Here is a 13,184-nt window from a genome sequence, read left to right as displayed (position 1 = left end):
GCTCATTTAATATAGTTTTCTAAAGCCCAAGGCAACAACTTACTCCTTTTTTCCCTACTCAAGAAAATATTCTTGTGAAGTTCAGTTTAGTGAAGACATTGCTGCACAAACACACACAAGTTTACACTCTGAAAAGAGGTGATAACAGTTTATTAGCCATGTTGCTGAAATTAGGCTTTAGGAAAAAAAAAGATGAGACGAAACAAAATTCCTGGTATACTTTCATACAGAGAGATTACAATAAAAACTGCCTATTTGTATCTCCAATTAGGTCAATTAATATTCAGAAAAATTCTGTAACACCACATTTAAATAATCATAAGGTAGGGGGAAATATACCAATGTTCTAGAAGCTTCTCTAGACCTTTCAATCAATTTTATTTATATGCAAAACCAAGAGAAACTCAAAAAAAAAAAAAACAAAGCTCCTCCTGATGCTAAAGCTCTCAATTTACTGACAGGCAAATGGCTTCATGCTGCCACTTAATCTCATTTCTTGCATAATGCCCTCTAATTAGCATATCAAAGTGAATTAATACTTCTAGGGCATTAGCAATGGGGAAATCTGCTCCAGGCTCACAATAGCAGTTAAGAGAGAGCCAAGAAATCCTCAAAAACACCACAAACCACTTTGCATTGCAAAACTGTTCAATTTATTTATCCTCTCTCTCTAAACACTTTTACCGCACACTGTTTTACTACTGTTCACCAAACAAAATGATAATTGCCAAAGTTACCAGCATCTGTAATGCCTGTTTAGAATCTTAATTTAGATTATGTTGCAGATAATTCCTATATACAACCATTTGTTCTATTATAAATGTTAATATGGAGAAGACAGTGGAAATGTTGACATTCTCAATTAGTTAATTTGAATTTGAAATAAAATTTTATGGTATTTTAAAATTTATGAATTTTTTAATGTAAAAAGCCACCTGCTGGACTCTGATGCCTATGAAATGTGCTTTGAAAACTGATGTATCACATAAAACAAAATACACAAAAAAAATCATTTTGCCGTAACATATGTTGAGTCTCCCAAATAATGGTTTAAACATCGTGAGGAATCATCACCATTAAAAGGATTACATTGTATTCCTCATTAATATGATCACACAAAAAGGGTTATTGTTCAAAATAGCTTAACATTTTTAAAGCAGTTAAACTCAAGAAAAAATACAAAACTTTTAACAATTATTTTTATCCAAAATTAATTTTAATTGTCTTCAGTCTTAATCAGCTACTATCATGTAGTCAGTCCATTAAAAAAAAAAAAAAAAAAACCTATGCCAGTTCAACTTAACATTCTATCACACCATTCTTTGCTTAGAGATACGCTCCGATTTAGTACCAAAGCAAACTACCATTACCATCAAAAACTACAAACATATTATATTTATGGAATACATTGTTAAAAAAATAAAGAGATTCTGGTTACTATTCTACCTACAAAGGCAATAATTAGAATTAAGTTTGGAGATTACTGAAATTTATTTGAATATGTTCTGTGTCTGAGGAAGGCATAAAGAGATGCTTTATTTTTTCAGTGACTCGCTCAAGCACTGCTTATTAACTTATTTGCTAAATATAACAACACTATCACTTAGCTGTGATAGCAATTTGTTTGATTAACTTCTGTAACAGTGTAAGAAAATCTGATAGCCAGGTCTGGAAAACTTCCACCAACTTACACTACATAGTGATGTAAATTACCTCACTACCTACTCAAAAGACTCAAATGGCCTACTGAAGTAGAGCAAATGCTTGAAAAGGTCAACATGGGGGGGGGGGGGGGAGTGCAAGCTTTGTTAGTCAGTTACTACCTAAATCATGCTGATCACACTGATAAATGGCTAAAACACAAGCCTGCTGAGAAAACAAATAAAACATTATTCTTATAGTGTCAATATTGAAATAAATACCTAAAGATGTCCACATGTACATGAATAGAGGAAATATAGTCTAAAATCTTCATTTAACTTTATGTGTTTGTGCTGATGTTTTAAGTATTTATTCTGAATAGATACCTCAAAGTTATGAGTATAAAATAAAATGACTGATTTAGGGTGTGGTTCATGAAATGCGGTTTCAATTCTTTATGACCATACTTCATATAACAGAACTTCATCCTGTACAATGCCACCATAAGATATCAAAATATAAATAATCCAAGTTAAACTTAAATCTGTCTTGGAAGAAGCCTTTCACAAAATTTATAAATTGAAATCTAGAAGTACAAGTGAAATTAATTAAAAGGGAAAGGATTATAGTATGAAAGACGTACACAGATATATTTTATGAAAGCCGGTGAAACACTACGCTCTTTAGGGCAAATCAGGGCTTCCTTTGCCATTGTATTAATACACTTCTGCTTAGGAATAAAATTATGTAAATTAATAAAATAACATAGTAAAGTCCCAAGCAAATGACCAAAACTACATAAATCTGTAATAAAATGAACTCCACTAAAACTGAGGCATGAAAGAATTACTTGCACAGATCAAGTCAGCACTGACAAGAGGTTCAATATATTTTTATTGGGAATTAAAAAAGAGAGTTGTAAGATATCCCCATATTTTTAAGATAATATAATACTTGATACTGTAGATCATGAAGTTCTAAACCAGTATGGTAGTAGGATTTTTTCTAGATATTCTATGAATACAATGCGTGTATTATCTTAAAAAGATGAGAAAGGAAGAGTAAAAAAGTTAGAAAAACACCACCCTTTTACATCCTCCCTCAATACCTCCTTAAAAACTATAATGAGTTATACAAATCTATAAAAATAAAAAAAAAAATTGATAAAAACATTCCTAAATTGTTTTAAGGAAAAATTTGTGATAAAGCAATATAATTTATGACACTTCTAAGATATACTGACTTTATACTTTTTCCTGTTTAGTTATTTAATATTTCCAATGTAAACAAAATGTAACATGTCTAAAATTGATATGAAATTTTAAATGTTAAAAGTCCATTACAATTTGCTTCAAAATAATTTGGAAAGGGTGAGAGTTACAAAGAAAACAAGATTGGCCAAGTGTTGCTAACTGCTGAAAGTAGGCAATTAGTTCATGGGAGTTCGAGTTTTTCTTAGCTCTACATGTTTTTTATGTTTCCAGTTGTCCATAAGAAAAAGTTTTTAAAAAACAGAAAATAAGTTCATTAAAACACAAAAATGAATCATGTGTGGAACGGTGCATTTGCTTTTAAAAGTCTAGGACAAATAATGATAACTATATTGGACATACTGCAAGAGCAACTTAAAAGAATATATGCAATATATACAATAGCATTTAGTCCCATACATAACAGTTTTCATCTTTCCTGTTAAATTTTCACTTTGTGAAATATTTGGTTTTTATACACTGGGAATTAAAGAATTACATGGCACTGTACAAAGAAAAAGAGCAAATTTAATATTGAAGCATAAAAAAAAGAAGACAGAAAAAAAGAAGACTCTAATGAGTTTCTAAGCCTGTAGGGTCAGAATTAAATAGAGGTGTTCACTGAGAGTACTACTCTATCCCTCTGAAACCTCGTCCTACTGATGGCACCAAAGATAAAAGATTTAATCATATATATCACATTCTAAAGGCATACTAAAACTCATATAACAAGCTACATTCTTGATTCAGTTTTGATATCTAAAATTCCTATGACTTGTTTTTTGCTGGGGGGGGCGGGGGGCGGTTCCTTTAAAAGTAAAACATTTTTAATAGTCATTTCTTCTCCTTAAACATAAAAAATACTTCAACCAGCCCAACCAGCCAAGCAGGCCTTTCTCTTCCCCTGCGGACACCTCCTGCAGTAGAGAAGTTCATTAAGTTTTATGATCTTCCCAAGTCAGTCCTGCTTATAAGCCTCACAAAGGCCACAAATCTGGCAAACCATCATGTATGCCATTAGACATTACTAGTAAATGAATGCTATTTAGGGTTTGTGGTGGCAATAAATCAGAGTTTGGTTGGCAGCTATCAACATAGAGTATTTTAACCTACCATTTAGAAAGGAAAAGGTTGTGTTGTTTTTTTTAAAATACAAAACATTTTTTTCACAATATGATTCAGATTATATACGAAAATGTTGGATTTTTCATTAGAATCTTTTTAAGCGCATTTATTTCTCAAAAAGAACCATTTTCTTCATTTGAACTCTCATAAATAAAGGCTTTGGAAAGAAGGCAGATTTGTGAGGATGGACTATTTCACAAAGGAAAGTACTTCAACAATTAAGATTAAGGTGGCCGAAAAGATGCGAGGGAATGCACCAAAATAAGTATGTAGATGAGGAGACCCTGGAGAACCAGGGATATTAAATAAGACAAAGATCGTAAAATATGGCTAAAAAAAAGTCATCAAGGGGGAAAATCTAAACATATCAACAACTACCTCGCTGGTTGCTTAGTTAGTTGAAAATAGACAAATTAAAAAAAATAGACAAATATATTGATTTTAAAGCCTATAACTCTTTAGTTGCTTTCAAAATGCATAAATATTACAACTCAATGAAAGATGACATTTCTACCCAAAAATAATTGTACGATGAATTTTACAAAAGAATACATTTTCAAGAAATAGCAAGCATCTCATAGTAAAAGTATACTTTCCCTACCTCCGAACAAGAAAATAATATAATTGTGGTAGATTACCCATTTACCTGTCAGAAAGGAAAAATATCTTTTCATATGTGGTGGAAGAGAAAAAAGAGGTTTTCCAAACTAAATCCCTCATGTGCATCAGAACTGGCTGTGTTCACTGTCTGATCAGGAACCTCAAAATCTACTGGCAGATCTATAAATACATGGAATTCTTTTTAAATGATTTTGTCTTATTTTAGGAAAAGCACAACTGAAATGACATTATCCCTTGAAGTGACAGTTTTTCCCCCCCACCTCCCCACTAGTCAACCCCCTACCCCTCCATTATGCAGAATAGAGTCATCACATAATATTCCAGTTTCTGCTACAAATAGGTAAACTTTCTCTAGATTGCAGAGAAATAATCTCTGGGTGCCACATTATAAGATTAAATAAAATGATCTAAAGGAAAACCATTATGCAATATACATATATTCTACAATGATTATTTTATAAGTTCATGATGTTTCCAAAGCACAACTGTGGGAACAGATGTGGGGAGAAAGGGGGAGGCCTGGAATTTGCTGCCCCGCGTTCTTTGCCTTGGTAACACTAATGTCTACACAGATGTTTTATTTCAAATCAAGGATACAAGGTCCAGCGTCCCTGTCTCTTTCTAAGACTAGTTTTGGAGGATGAGGTGGAGCTATGGGTGGTGGGTAGAAAGGAGAGGAGAGAAAGAGCTTCACCCCCATCAATCATATGGTACTTAAATCCTGTCCCTCTCCAGCTTAGAGAGGCAGGCAGGAAGATGCCTCTACCCAGACAGCTGCCTTTTACTCTTTGTCGGCTGTTGGCTTTTTACAAAAGAGATAACGTGCAAACTTGAATCTGCTGGCCAAAGCATAAAAAGAGGATCTAATTTACAAGTTATCACTGAAAGCCTCAGAAACAATTTTCAAAACACAAAAATTTCCTTCCTTTGTCAGCTACCTCTTCCTTTCTAAATAGCAAGAGCCCGACCGAAGCTCTCTCTGCCAGTAATCCCAGAGTCTGAAAAGACTTGTTTCTTTTTCGTAACTCACCTTTGACATTAGGCTGACTATACTTTCCTTTCAGAATAGTGTAACTAAGTCTTGTGCAAATAAGCAACTAGAGGACTTATGCCTCCTAATTGAATTCGGCCTGCTGCTAAGTGTCCAAATAAGAAAAGCAGTTTGCTGGGTTTGGTTCTCGAGCTGGCTAGGCCAAAACTTTAAAAAGGCAAAAAAATAAATACAAATAACGAGATGGGGGGTGATAGGAGAAGAATATCAATCTCCTCTCCCTAGTAATATAATGCAGTGTAAGTTGAATCAATCTTAATATTCACAACATAGTCAATACCCCAGTGCTTAGCTGTCAGCAGAAACTGAAGTGGAGCCCTGATAGCGAGAAAATCCTTGGACATTAAGCAACATAATTTACTGAGAATTGTACACTTTTAGGCTTCTAAACTAAGAATCTTCAAGATTTAATGTTTGATGTCTCATTTTATAGTCAGACAAAAATTATCTACCATTTTAAATCACAATGCTTCCTAAAGGTGGCTAAAAATCAACACAAAGTTAGTAATTTAAAATGCCTGTAGTTTTCAAAATGTAAAATGTTATCTTAAAAAGAATCACTCAGCATTTACAAACCATGAATGCTATGTGAATGAGAAGCAAGAAAACTGTTCTTTAAAGATCTCAATATTTTCTATTAATTATGGTTTCAGTATACATTTTAATAGATAGCAATAACCCATCATCTTCTCTTGATTACTTTTAGAATTAGAATAGCATTGAGTGTGAAAAATCTACTTAAAAGGATGGCAATACTCCTACCAACTAACAAGTATATTCAGTGTACTATCATTTGTACACTTGATTTAAACACAATGACATTTAATCTTTTAAAAGCATCACTTGGATATTGCTATATCCTGGATTTTAACTTTCTCTTCTCTGCCTCAACTTAAAAAACAGCAACTTTATAATACCATATAGCTACCACACACACACACACACACACACACACACACACACAAGCGCGCACCCCAGACAAATCAACAGTAAAGCTTGTTTAATGCACTTGTTTGCCATAATACAGGGCAGATAACGCCAAATCCGAACTAAAGCACCTAAATTAAATTTCTGATTCCACTTGAGTTATCACCTCAAAACTAAAATACCTTTAATTTTAAAAAGCCTAACAAGAAAATTCAATTGAAATGAACTGTCAGAGATTCATGTTTTTGTAGTTTTTATTCCAGCACTTCTGTCAAACCTGTCTTTCTCATATGTTCCCTGCACTGAACACTTCAAAAATTGTGTAACCTGCTGTGAACCTTTTTCTACTTTCTAAAACATATTAAACGTATTTACAATGTAATGACTTCAAACATAAAATTTAATGAAAGTAATAGGTGTAATACATTGTGTATGCCTAAACACATCATTACCCTTTCCTGCTTCTTAAAAGTAGCCTTTCCAACTAAAACCCTAATCCAGACATCCTCCTGGAGTCTGTTCAATTGCATCTATCTGCGGAGCTGAAGCTTACTTAGGGTGTCGAAGTAAAACAAAGTTAGGAGATGCTTCTCCCAGGGACTCGGTCCCTGGCATCCAGTCTCCCGTTGCTCCTTTTAAAAACTGACATACAAACAAGGCGAAAGGAGCGGGAGAAGGCAAGGCGGCTGGCGCTCGGCTCGTGGGGGGGGGCCCCTCCCTGCCTGCAGCCAGGGGCGGCCGCCTGGGGACAGCGACCCAGCCCCGTCCGCATCTACACTTCATTTTATACCAGGGGCGGAATTGAGAAATCGACTCCAGCAGATTTATTGCAGTTTTTCCTCAAGACCAGGAGGTGGGAAGGAGAGAATGATCAAAGATGGCGGTGCCCAAAAGCAGCAGCTCTCAACTGGAGAGTGGAAGGAGTAGCTCTGACCCCACCTCGGGGGTCTCCAGGCCCGCTGCGGGGCGCAGCCTCTTACCTGTTTTCTCTTTGATCTCACACAGGACGCTGAAGAGCGCAGGTTTCATTCTGTGACAGTTGAGAGCATGTTTCCTAAAAGACAAATCGCAACATACAAAGGTATTAGCATCACCTATGGAATAATATGGCGCCTTCCTTTAAGTTCGACCCAAGATTGAATCCCGGCCCTCTCTTTTGGAAGGCTCGCCTGGAACCAGGGCAAGTCAACAGAAACTCAAGTTGACTAGTTAGCGAAAGCCCGCAAGCTCCGGCGGCTCAAGCTGCAGCCCGTTCGAGGCGCGACCCATCCGTCCGGCGGGCGGCCGCCTCGGCGACCGCAGGGCGCGAACCCGAGCGGGGCGCCTCGACAGCCGAGCGGAGCCCTGCGCCCCGAGGGAGGGGACGGCGCGGACCGGCTCCCGCGTCCGCCCTCCGCCCTCCGCAGGGGGAGCGGGCGCTGCGGCGGCGGCCGGCCGAGCGCGGCCAGCGGGCGGTGACAGCCCGGCAAAGTTTGCGAGGCGGCCCTCCCTCCCCGAGAACTTGGCCGCCCGCACCCGGACGCGCCAGGGAGCCGCCCAGCACCCCGCGCCCGCCGGGCCGGGGCGGCCGCCCGCACCGCGAGGCCGTCCGGCCGCCGAGGGACGCCCGGCGCCGCGACTCCGGGCGGGGGGAGAAAGTTGCACTTCCCGCGAGCGCGGCCCGGGGCCCTCCCGGGGCAGCGCGCGCGGGGTCCGGGCGGGAGCTTGGAGTCCGCGGGAGGGGGCCGGGCCGCGGGAGCGCCGGACGCGGGAGGCGGACCACCGGGAACCCGCGGGCACCGCGTCCGTCCCGAGCCCCGGGACCAACTTTGCCGACTCCCGCCCGCGTCGGGGGGGGCGGGCAGGGCCCCCGGCGGCCCCGGCAGGCAGGCGGCCGGTCTGCGGAGAAAGTTCCCCGCCCCCGGGGCCCCGACTCGGCCGCGGGCCCGGCTCCCGCACGCACACAAAAGATGCTTAATGAGACACCAACTTTGCTTGCGCCTCGTCCAAGCTCTGGTCGGTGATGGTCATGATCTGGTGGAGGATGTCGCCGATGTCCTGCTTCCTGCCGTCGCCGTCCGCCCCTTCGTGGCCGTGCGGGGGAGGCGGCAGGGCCATGCCCCCCTGCACCGAGTGGCCGGCCAGGTTCACCCCGGCCAGAGTCTGCAGCATCCTGGATTGATCGTCCATCCCGCCGCGCGCGGGCGGGAGCGGGCGGCGGCGGCGGCTACGGCGAAGGCTGAGGCGGCGGCGGCGGCGGCGGCGGCGGCGGCGGCGGCGGCGGCGGCGGCGACGAGGGAGGAGAAGAAAGAGGGGGAGGGGGAGGGGAGGGGGAGGGGGAGGCGGCCGCGCGCTCCCCGCCCGCGCGGGGAGGGGGCGGCCCGGCCGGCGGGGCTCGCGGCTGAGGCGGCGCGGACGGGCGCCCGGCTCCGGCTTCCGCCGCCGCCGAGGCTGAGGAGAAGCGCCGGGCGGAAGCGCCGGGCTCCGCGGCGGTGGCTGTGGCGGTGGCGGAGGCGGAGGCAGCGGCGCCCGCTGCCCTCACGCGGCCGCCGCGCCGCCTCCTCGCCGCCGCGCGCCCCGCCGGGCGGCCCCGCGCAACTTGCTCCTCAGAGCCCGCCGAGTTGCCGGGACGCCCGCCGCCCCCCTCCCAGCCCGCGCACTCCCCTCCCCCGGCCGCCGCCGCCGCCGCCGCCGCCGCCTCGGCCGGGCGGGATCCGAGCCCCGGTGGCCCCGGGGGAGGGAGCGGCGGCGGCAGGCGGCGGCGGCGGCGGCGGCGGCGGAGGAGGAGGAGGAGGCCGGCGGGCGGGCCGAGGGGAGCGAAGGGGGCGGAGGAGGAAAGTTTGGGAGCGGGCGGGCCGGCGCAGCGGGGCGCGGAGCCCAGTGGAGGGCCCCGGCGGGCCGCGCGCCGGGCGGACAGCAGACTGTGGGGCGGGAGGAGTCGCCGCCGCCGCTGCCGGAGCCGCGCGCCCTGCCAGCCGCCGCCGCGAACCGGGCTCGGAGGCCGCTCGACTGAGGGATTGACAGGCTGCCAGTGCCACTCACTCACTGCGGCCCCGGCGCCGGGGGGGAGGGGCGGGGGCGGGGGGGGCGGGCAGCGCGCCGCACGCCCCGCCCCCGAGGGCGGCGCGCGCGCTCATTGGCCGCCGAGCCTCCCGCCGCCGCCGCTGGTGCCTCCCCCGAGCCGCGGCCCGGCCTCTCCGGCCTCGGGTCCCCAGCGCCCGGGAGCGCGCCGCGGTCTCCTCACGCCTGCGTGCGTCCTGGGCCCGCCAGAGCGGCCGCCCCGGCCTGCAAGCGCTCTGCCCCGCGCCCGCCCGGGCTCCTGGCCGCTGCTGTGCACAGTCCCGGGTGCGAGGAGTCGCGTACGGGACACGGGGCAAGTCGCTCCAAAGCCCCCCGTGTGCCCGCCCGCAGCGCCGCGCGCTTCACGCCTAGGGCAGCGCCTGGCACGCTTTCCCGCTCTCGCCGTCAGGAGGTGGTCCCCTCGGGGTTCCGCTGCCCGTCCCAGGCCAATCGTGCTGCGCTCGGAGCCGAACGGGGCGGGACAGAGGCAGGAACGCGCTGTCCCGATTGGAGCATTCGAACTGTCCTGGGCGGAGGCGGGGAAGCCGCGGACGGGGACCCGCCCCTCCCGGGATCACCGTAGGGACCGAGAGGGCGCCGCTACGGGTGGGCGCTGCGCTCGGGCCCTGCGCCGTCCCTCCCGAGGTGACCAGGCGGGGCGGGAGCCCGTTGTCCCGCTTGCTGCAGGTCTGCGTCTGCTTGGAGCGGATCTGAGTGCCAGACACTTTCTCTTGAAACGGGAGCGTTGGGAAATGTGTCAGAGGGAGGTGGCTGTGGGAGGAGGGAAACGGCCTGACGTCCAGCACCAGTGCAGGCCTCGCAACAGCTCACAGTCTGCAATTCTTGATAATCCAGGGATTGCTCCTTTGGCAGGGTTTGCCTTTATTTTTATTTATTTATTTATTTATTTATTTATTTATTTACTTATTTATTTACTTATTTTTTTTTTTTTTTTTTTTTAGGGTTTGCCTTCAGCTGCCTCCAGATGGGCCAAAGTTGCGAAAACGAGCTCTTTATTACAAAGATAAGTTTACCTTACGATAGACTGGATTTCACTTATCAACCTGCCCCATCACCAGGAGTCATTTAATGTTGGGGACCCCGGCTACGGATTTTCACATCCAAAACACCTTTTCTTACATTGTTCTCTGTCTACAAATGACTAAAGACACATTATTTGGGGATCTAGACTTCCCGCTCTTGCGGTCACTTGAGCTTTCTTTTCTTTTTTATTTAAAGATTTTTATTTATTTATTCATGAGAGACACAGAGGGAGGCAGAGACACAGGCAGAGGGAGAAGCAGGCTCCATGCGGGAAGCCCGACGTGGGACGCGATCCCGGGTCTCCAGGATCACGCCCTGGGCCAAAGGCAGGCGCTAAACAGCTGAGCCACACGGGCTGCCCCTTGAGCTTTCTTTTAAACCCATTTCCCAAACAACTTCCACGTGTCTCCATTTTGAGATTCATGGAGCTCATCCTAGATGGGTCCTTTAGTTAGATGGTTCTGAAAAGTCTTGTTCCTTCCCTAAACTCAGAGGGCTGTCTTATCTGAAACCAAAAATAGGGGTATGAGATATGAAAAATGGCTCTTACTCTGCAGGGTTTAATGTAGGACAAGCAGTTCTTTACATGCCAGATGGATTCTTGGAATGAAGCAGGCTACTCGGTTCCAGGTTCTTTCCTTCATATGTTGTGTGTACTTTTAAATACTCCCCACTGCAAAGCTAATAGCTAACCTTACAGTTAGGCAAGCTAAAATCTTTACAAACTAAACTGCACAGCTGCTGGAGAGGGAGTTCCAAACAATCCATTCTGCTTACTTCCAAAGAAGCCCCCTCATGTTCATTAATATTCCCTGCTCTTCTATAGCCCATTCATATGTCAAGTTTCTGATTCTTCTTTCAAGCCCCCATTATGGGTTACTCATAGTCATCATTGGTTGGCCTTTCTGTTTATTCTTAACTTGTTTTTCAAAGCTGTTACCAAATCCTTCTACATTTTTGCATAAAGGAGTAAGAGTAAGCATCCCATCTTTCTCACAATTCTCTAATGCTGAAGATGTAAAACCACGGAATTCTATCGGAAAGACACCTTAAGCTCTAAATTCCTTCCATTTATAAAATTCACTGATCCTATGACTCACTCTCAGGCCACCTTCCTGCCCTTCTTCTAGGCTCATAATCTTGACTAATCAGTCATGAGGATGAAGCTAATTAGCAATGGGGATTTATGGTTATTTCTAGTCTGCTCCTAAACAATGAGTTATGTAAGCAAAGCAACATATATAAAAATGTAAATAAAATTAAAGAAACACTTAAGCAAATAAAGGCAATTGGGATCTATGGGCTATGTAAACAAACCGGAACATAAAAACATAAATTAGAATTAAGAAAACAGTTAAGCAAATGCCAGCAATTAGGAATAAAACAACTTGTTAAATGTCTAACACCCGCAGCTATTTTATGGCACACACCTCTAAACCCATGGTCATTCAGTGATGTGGAAATTTGATATCATAATTCTGCATTAAGTGATTAGGTTAGATTGACCTTCTGCTTGGGAGGCTTCTCTTTTTGTTATTATCAATATGAGTTGCAGTTAAAGCCAGAGGGTCCTAGCAAGGATTCCCTCATAGGCTCATTGGCAGTCACCATTGATTTAAAGTGTAAATTCTTTTAGATTAGTTTCCAAGACCGAATAAACAGTGTCAATTAATTGCACATGTTCCAAGATCTCTTGTGCCTCTGCCAGTTTCTCATGTACATTGTTGCCTTGTCTGTTCAGCAATCTGAGCCACGTGGTTTGGTGCCTTCTATAATAGAATAGAACCTCCCTAAGTACCTGAATCCATCTTTGCTCTTTTTAAGGCAGTGATTATTAAAAAAAAAGAAAGAAAAAAAAGTCAAGGGAAATGTAAGTTACTCTTGGTGAGTGTACATTCATGTAAAGTTAACAGTGATGGGACACCTGGGTGGCTCAGCGGTTGGGCACCTGCCTTCGGCTCCGGTCATGTGGTCCGGGGAACGGTATGGAGTCTTGCATCAGGCTCCCTGCAAGGAGCCCGCTCCTCCCTCTGCCTATATCTCTGCCTCTCTGTCTGTGTCTCTCATGAATAAATAAATCTTAAAAAGGGCAGCCCAGGTGGCGCAGCGGTTTAGCAATGCCTTCAGCCCAGGGCGTGATCCTGGAGACCTGGGATAGAGTCCACATGGGGCTCCCTGCATGGAGCCTACTTCTCTGTGTCTCTGCCTCTTTCTCTCTGTGTGTCTTTCATGAATAAATAAATAAATCTTAAAAAAAAAAACAAACCGTGACAAGTAGAGGTTTTCTCATACCCATCCTTTTCCATAGGTTCATATTAATATCACCATTGCCTCTCTCATCAATGTGGTGATCATCAGAGCAGATGCCATTATCAAACACTCTCTTAGAGTGGGACACTGTGCTCTGTGTTCCCCTTATTTCATCTTATTTCAGCCAGAGCAGCACTATCTAGGTCAGGTTATTATTAAGCAAGGAAACAGAATGA

The 13,184-nt window shown here is 45.0% G+C and overlaps 1 protein-coding gene across 4 annotated transcripts in view; it reads right to left on the bottom strand.

The window, feature by feature from the left end:
* Positions 1-13,184, bottom strand: part of PBX3 (PBX homeobox 3) — a 230,121-nt gene that overhangs the window by 207,560 nt on the left and 9,377 nt on the right. For 2 of the 4 annotated variants that reach the window (XM_072777943.1, XM_072777946.1), the window contains exons 1-2: positions 8,585-8,855; positions 7,596-7,669 (exon numbers count right to left, since the gene is read on the bottom strand). In XM_072777943.1, coding sequence (XP_072634044.1) covers positions 7,596-7,669; positions 8,585-8,784 — 274 coding nt within the window. In that variant the 5' untranslated portion in view covers positions 8,785-8,855. Of the gene's footprint in view, positions 1-7,595; positions 7,670-8,192; positions 8,308-8,584; positions 8,856-13,184 lie in introns of those variants that run through there. The other 2 variants (XM_072777945.1, XM_072777944.1) reach the window with 2 other exon arrangements.

Source organism: Canis lupus, chromosome 16 (genome assembly GCF_048164855.1).
Source record: "Canis lupus baileyi chromosome 16, mCanLup2.hap1, whole genome shotgun sequence".
Lineage (NCBI taxonomy): Eukaryota > Metazoa > Chordata > Mammalia > Carnivora > Canidae > Canis > Canis lupus.
The sequence above is the reverse complement of the archived record's forward strand: the minus strand, read 5'-3'. Positions and strand labels throughout refer to the sequence as shown.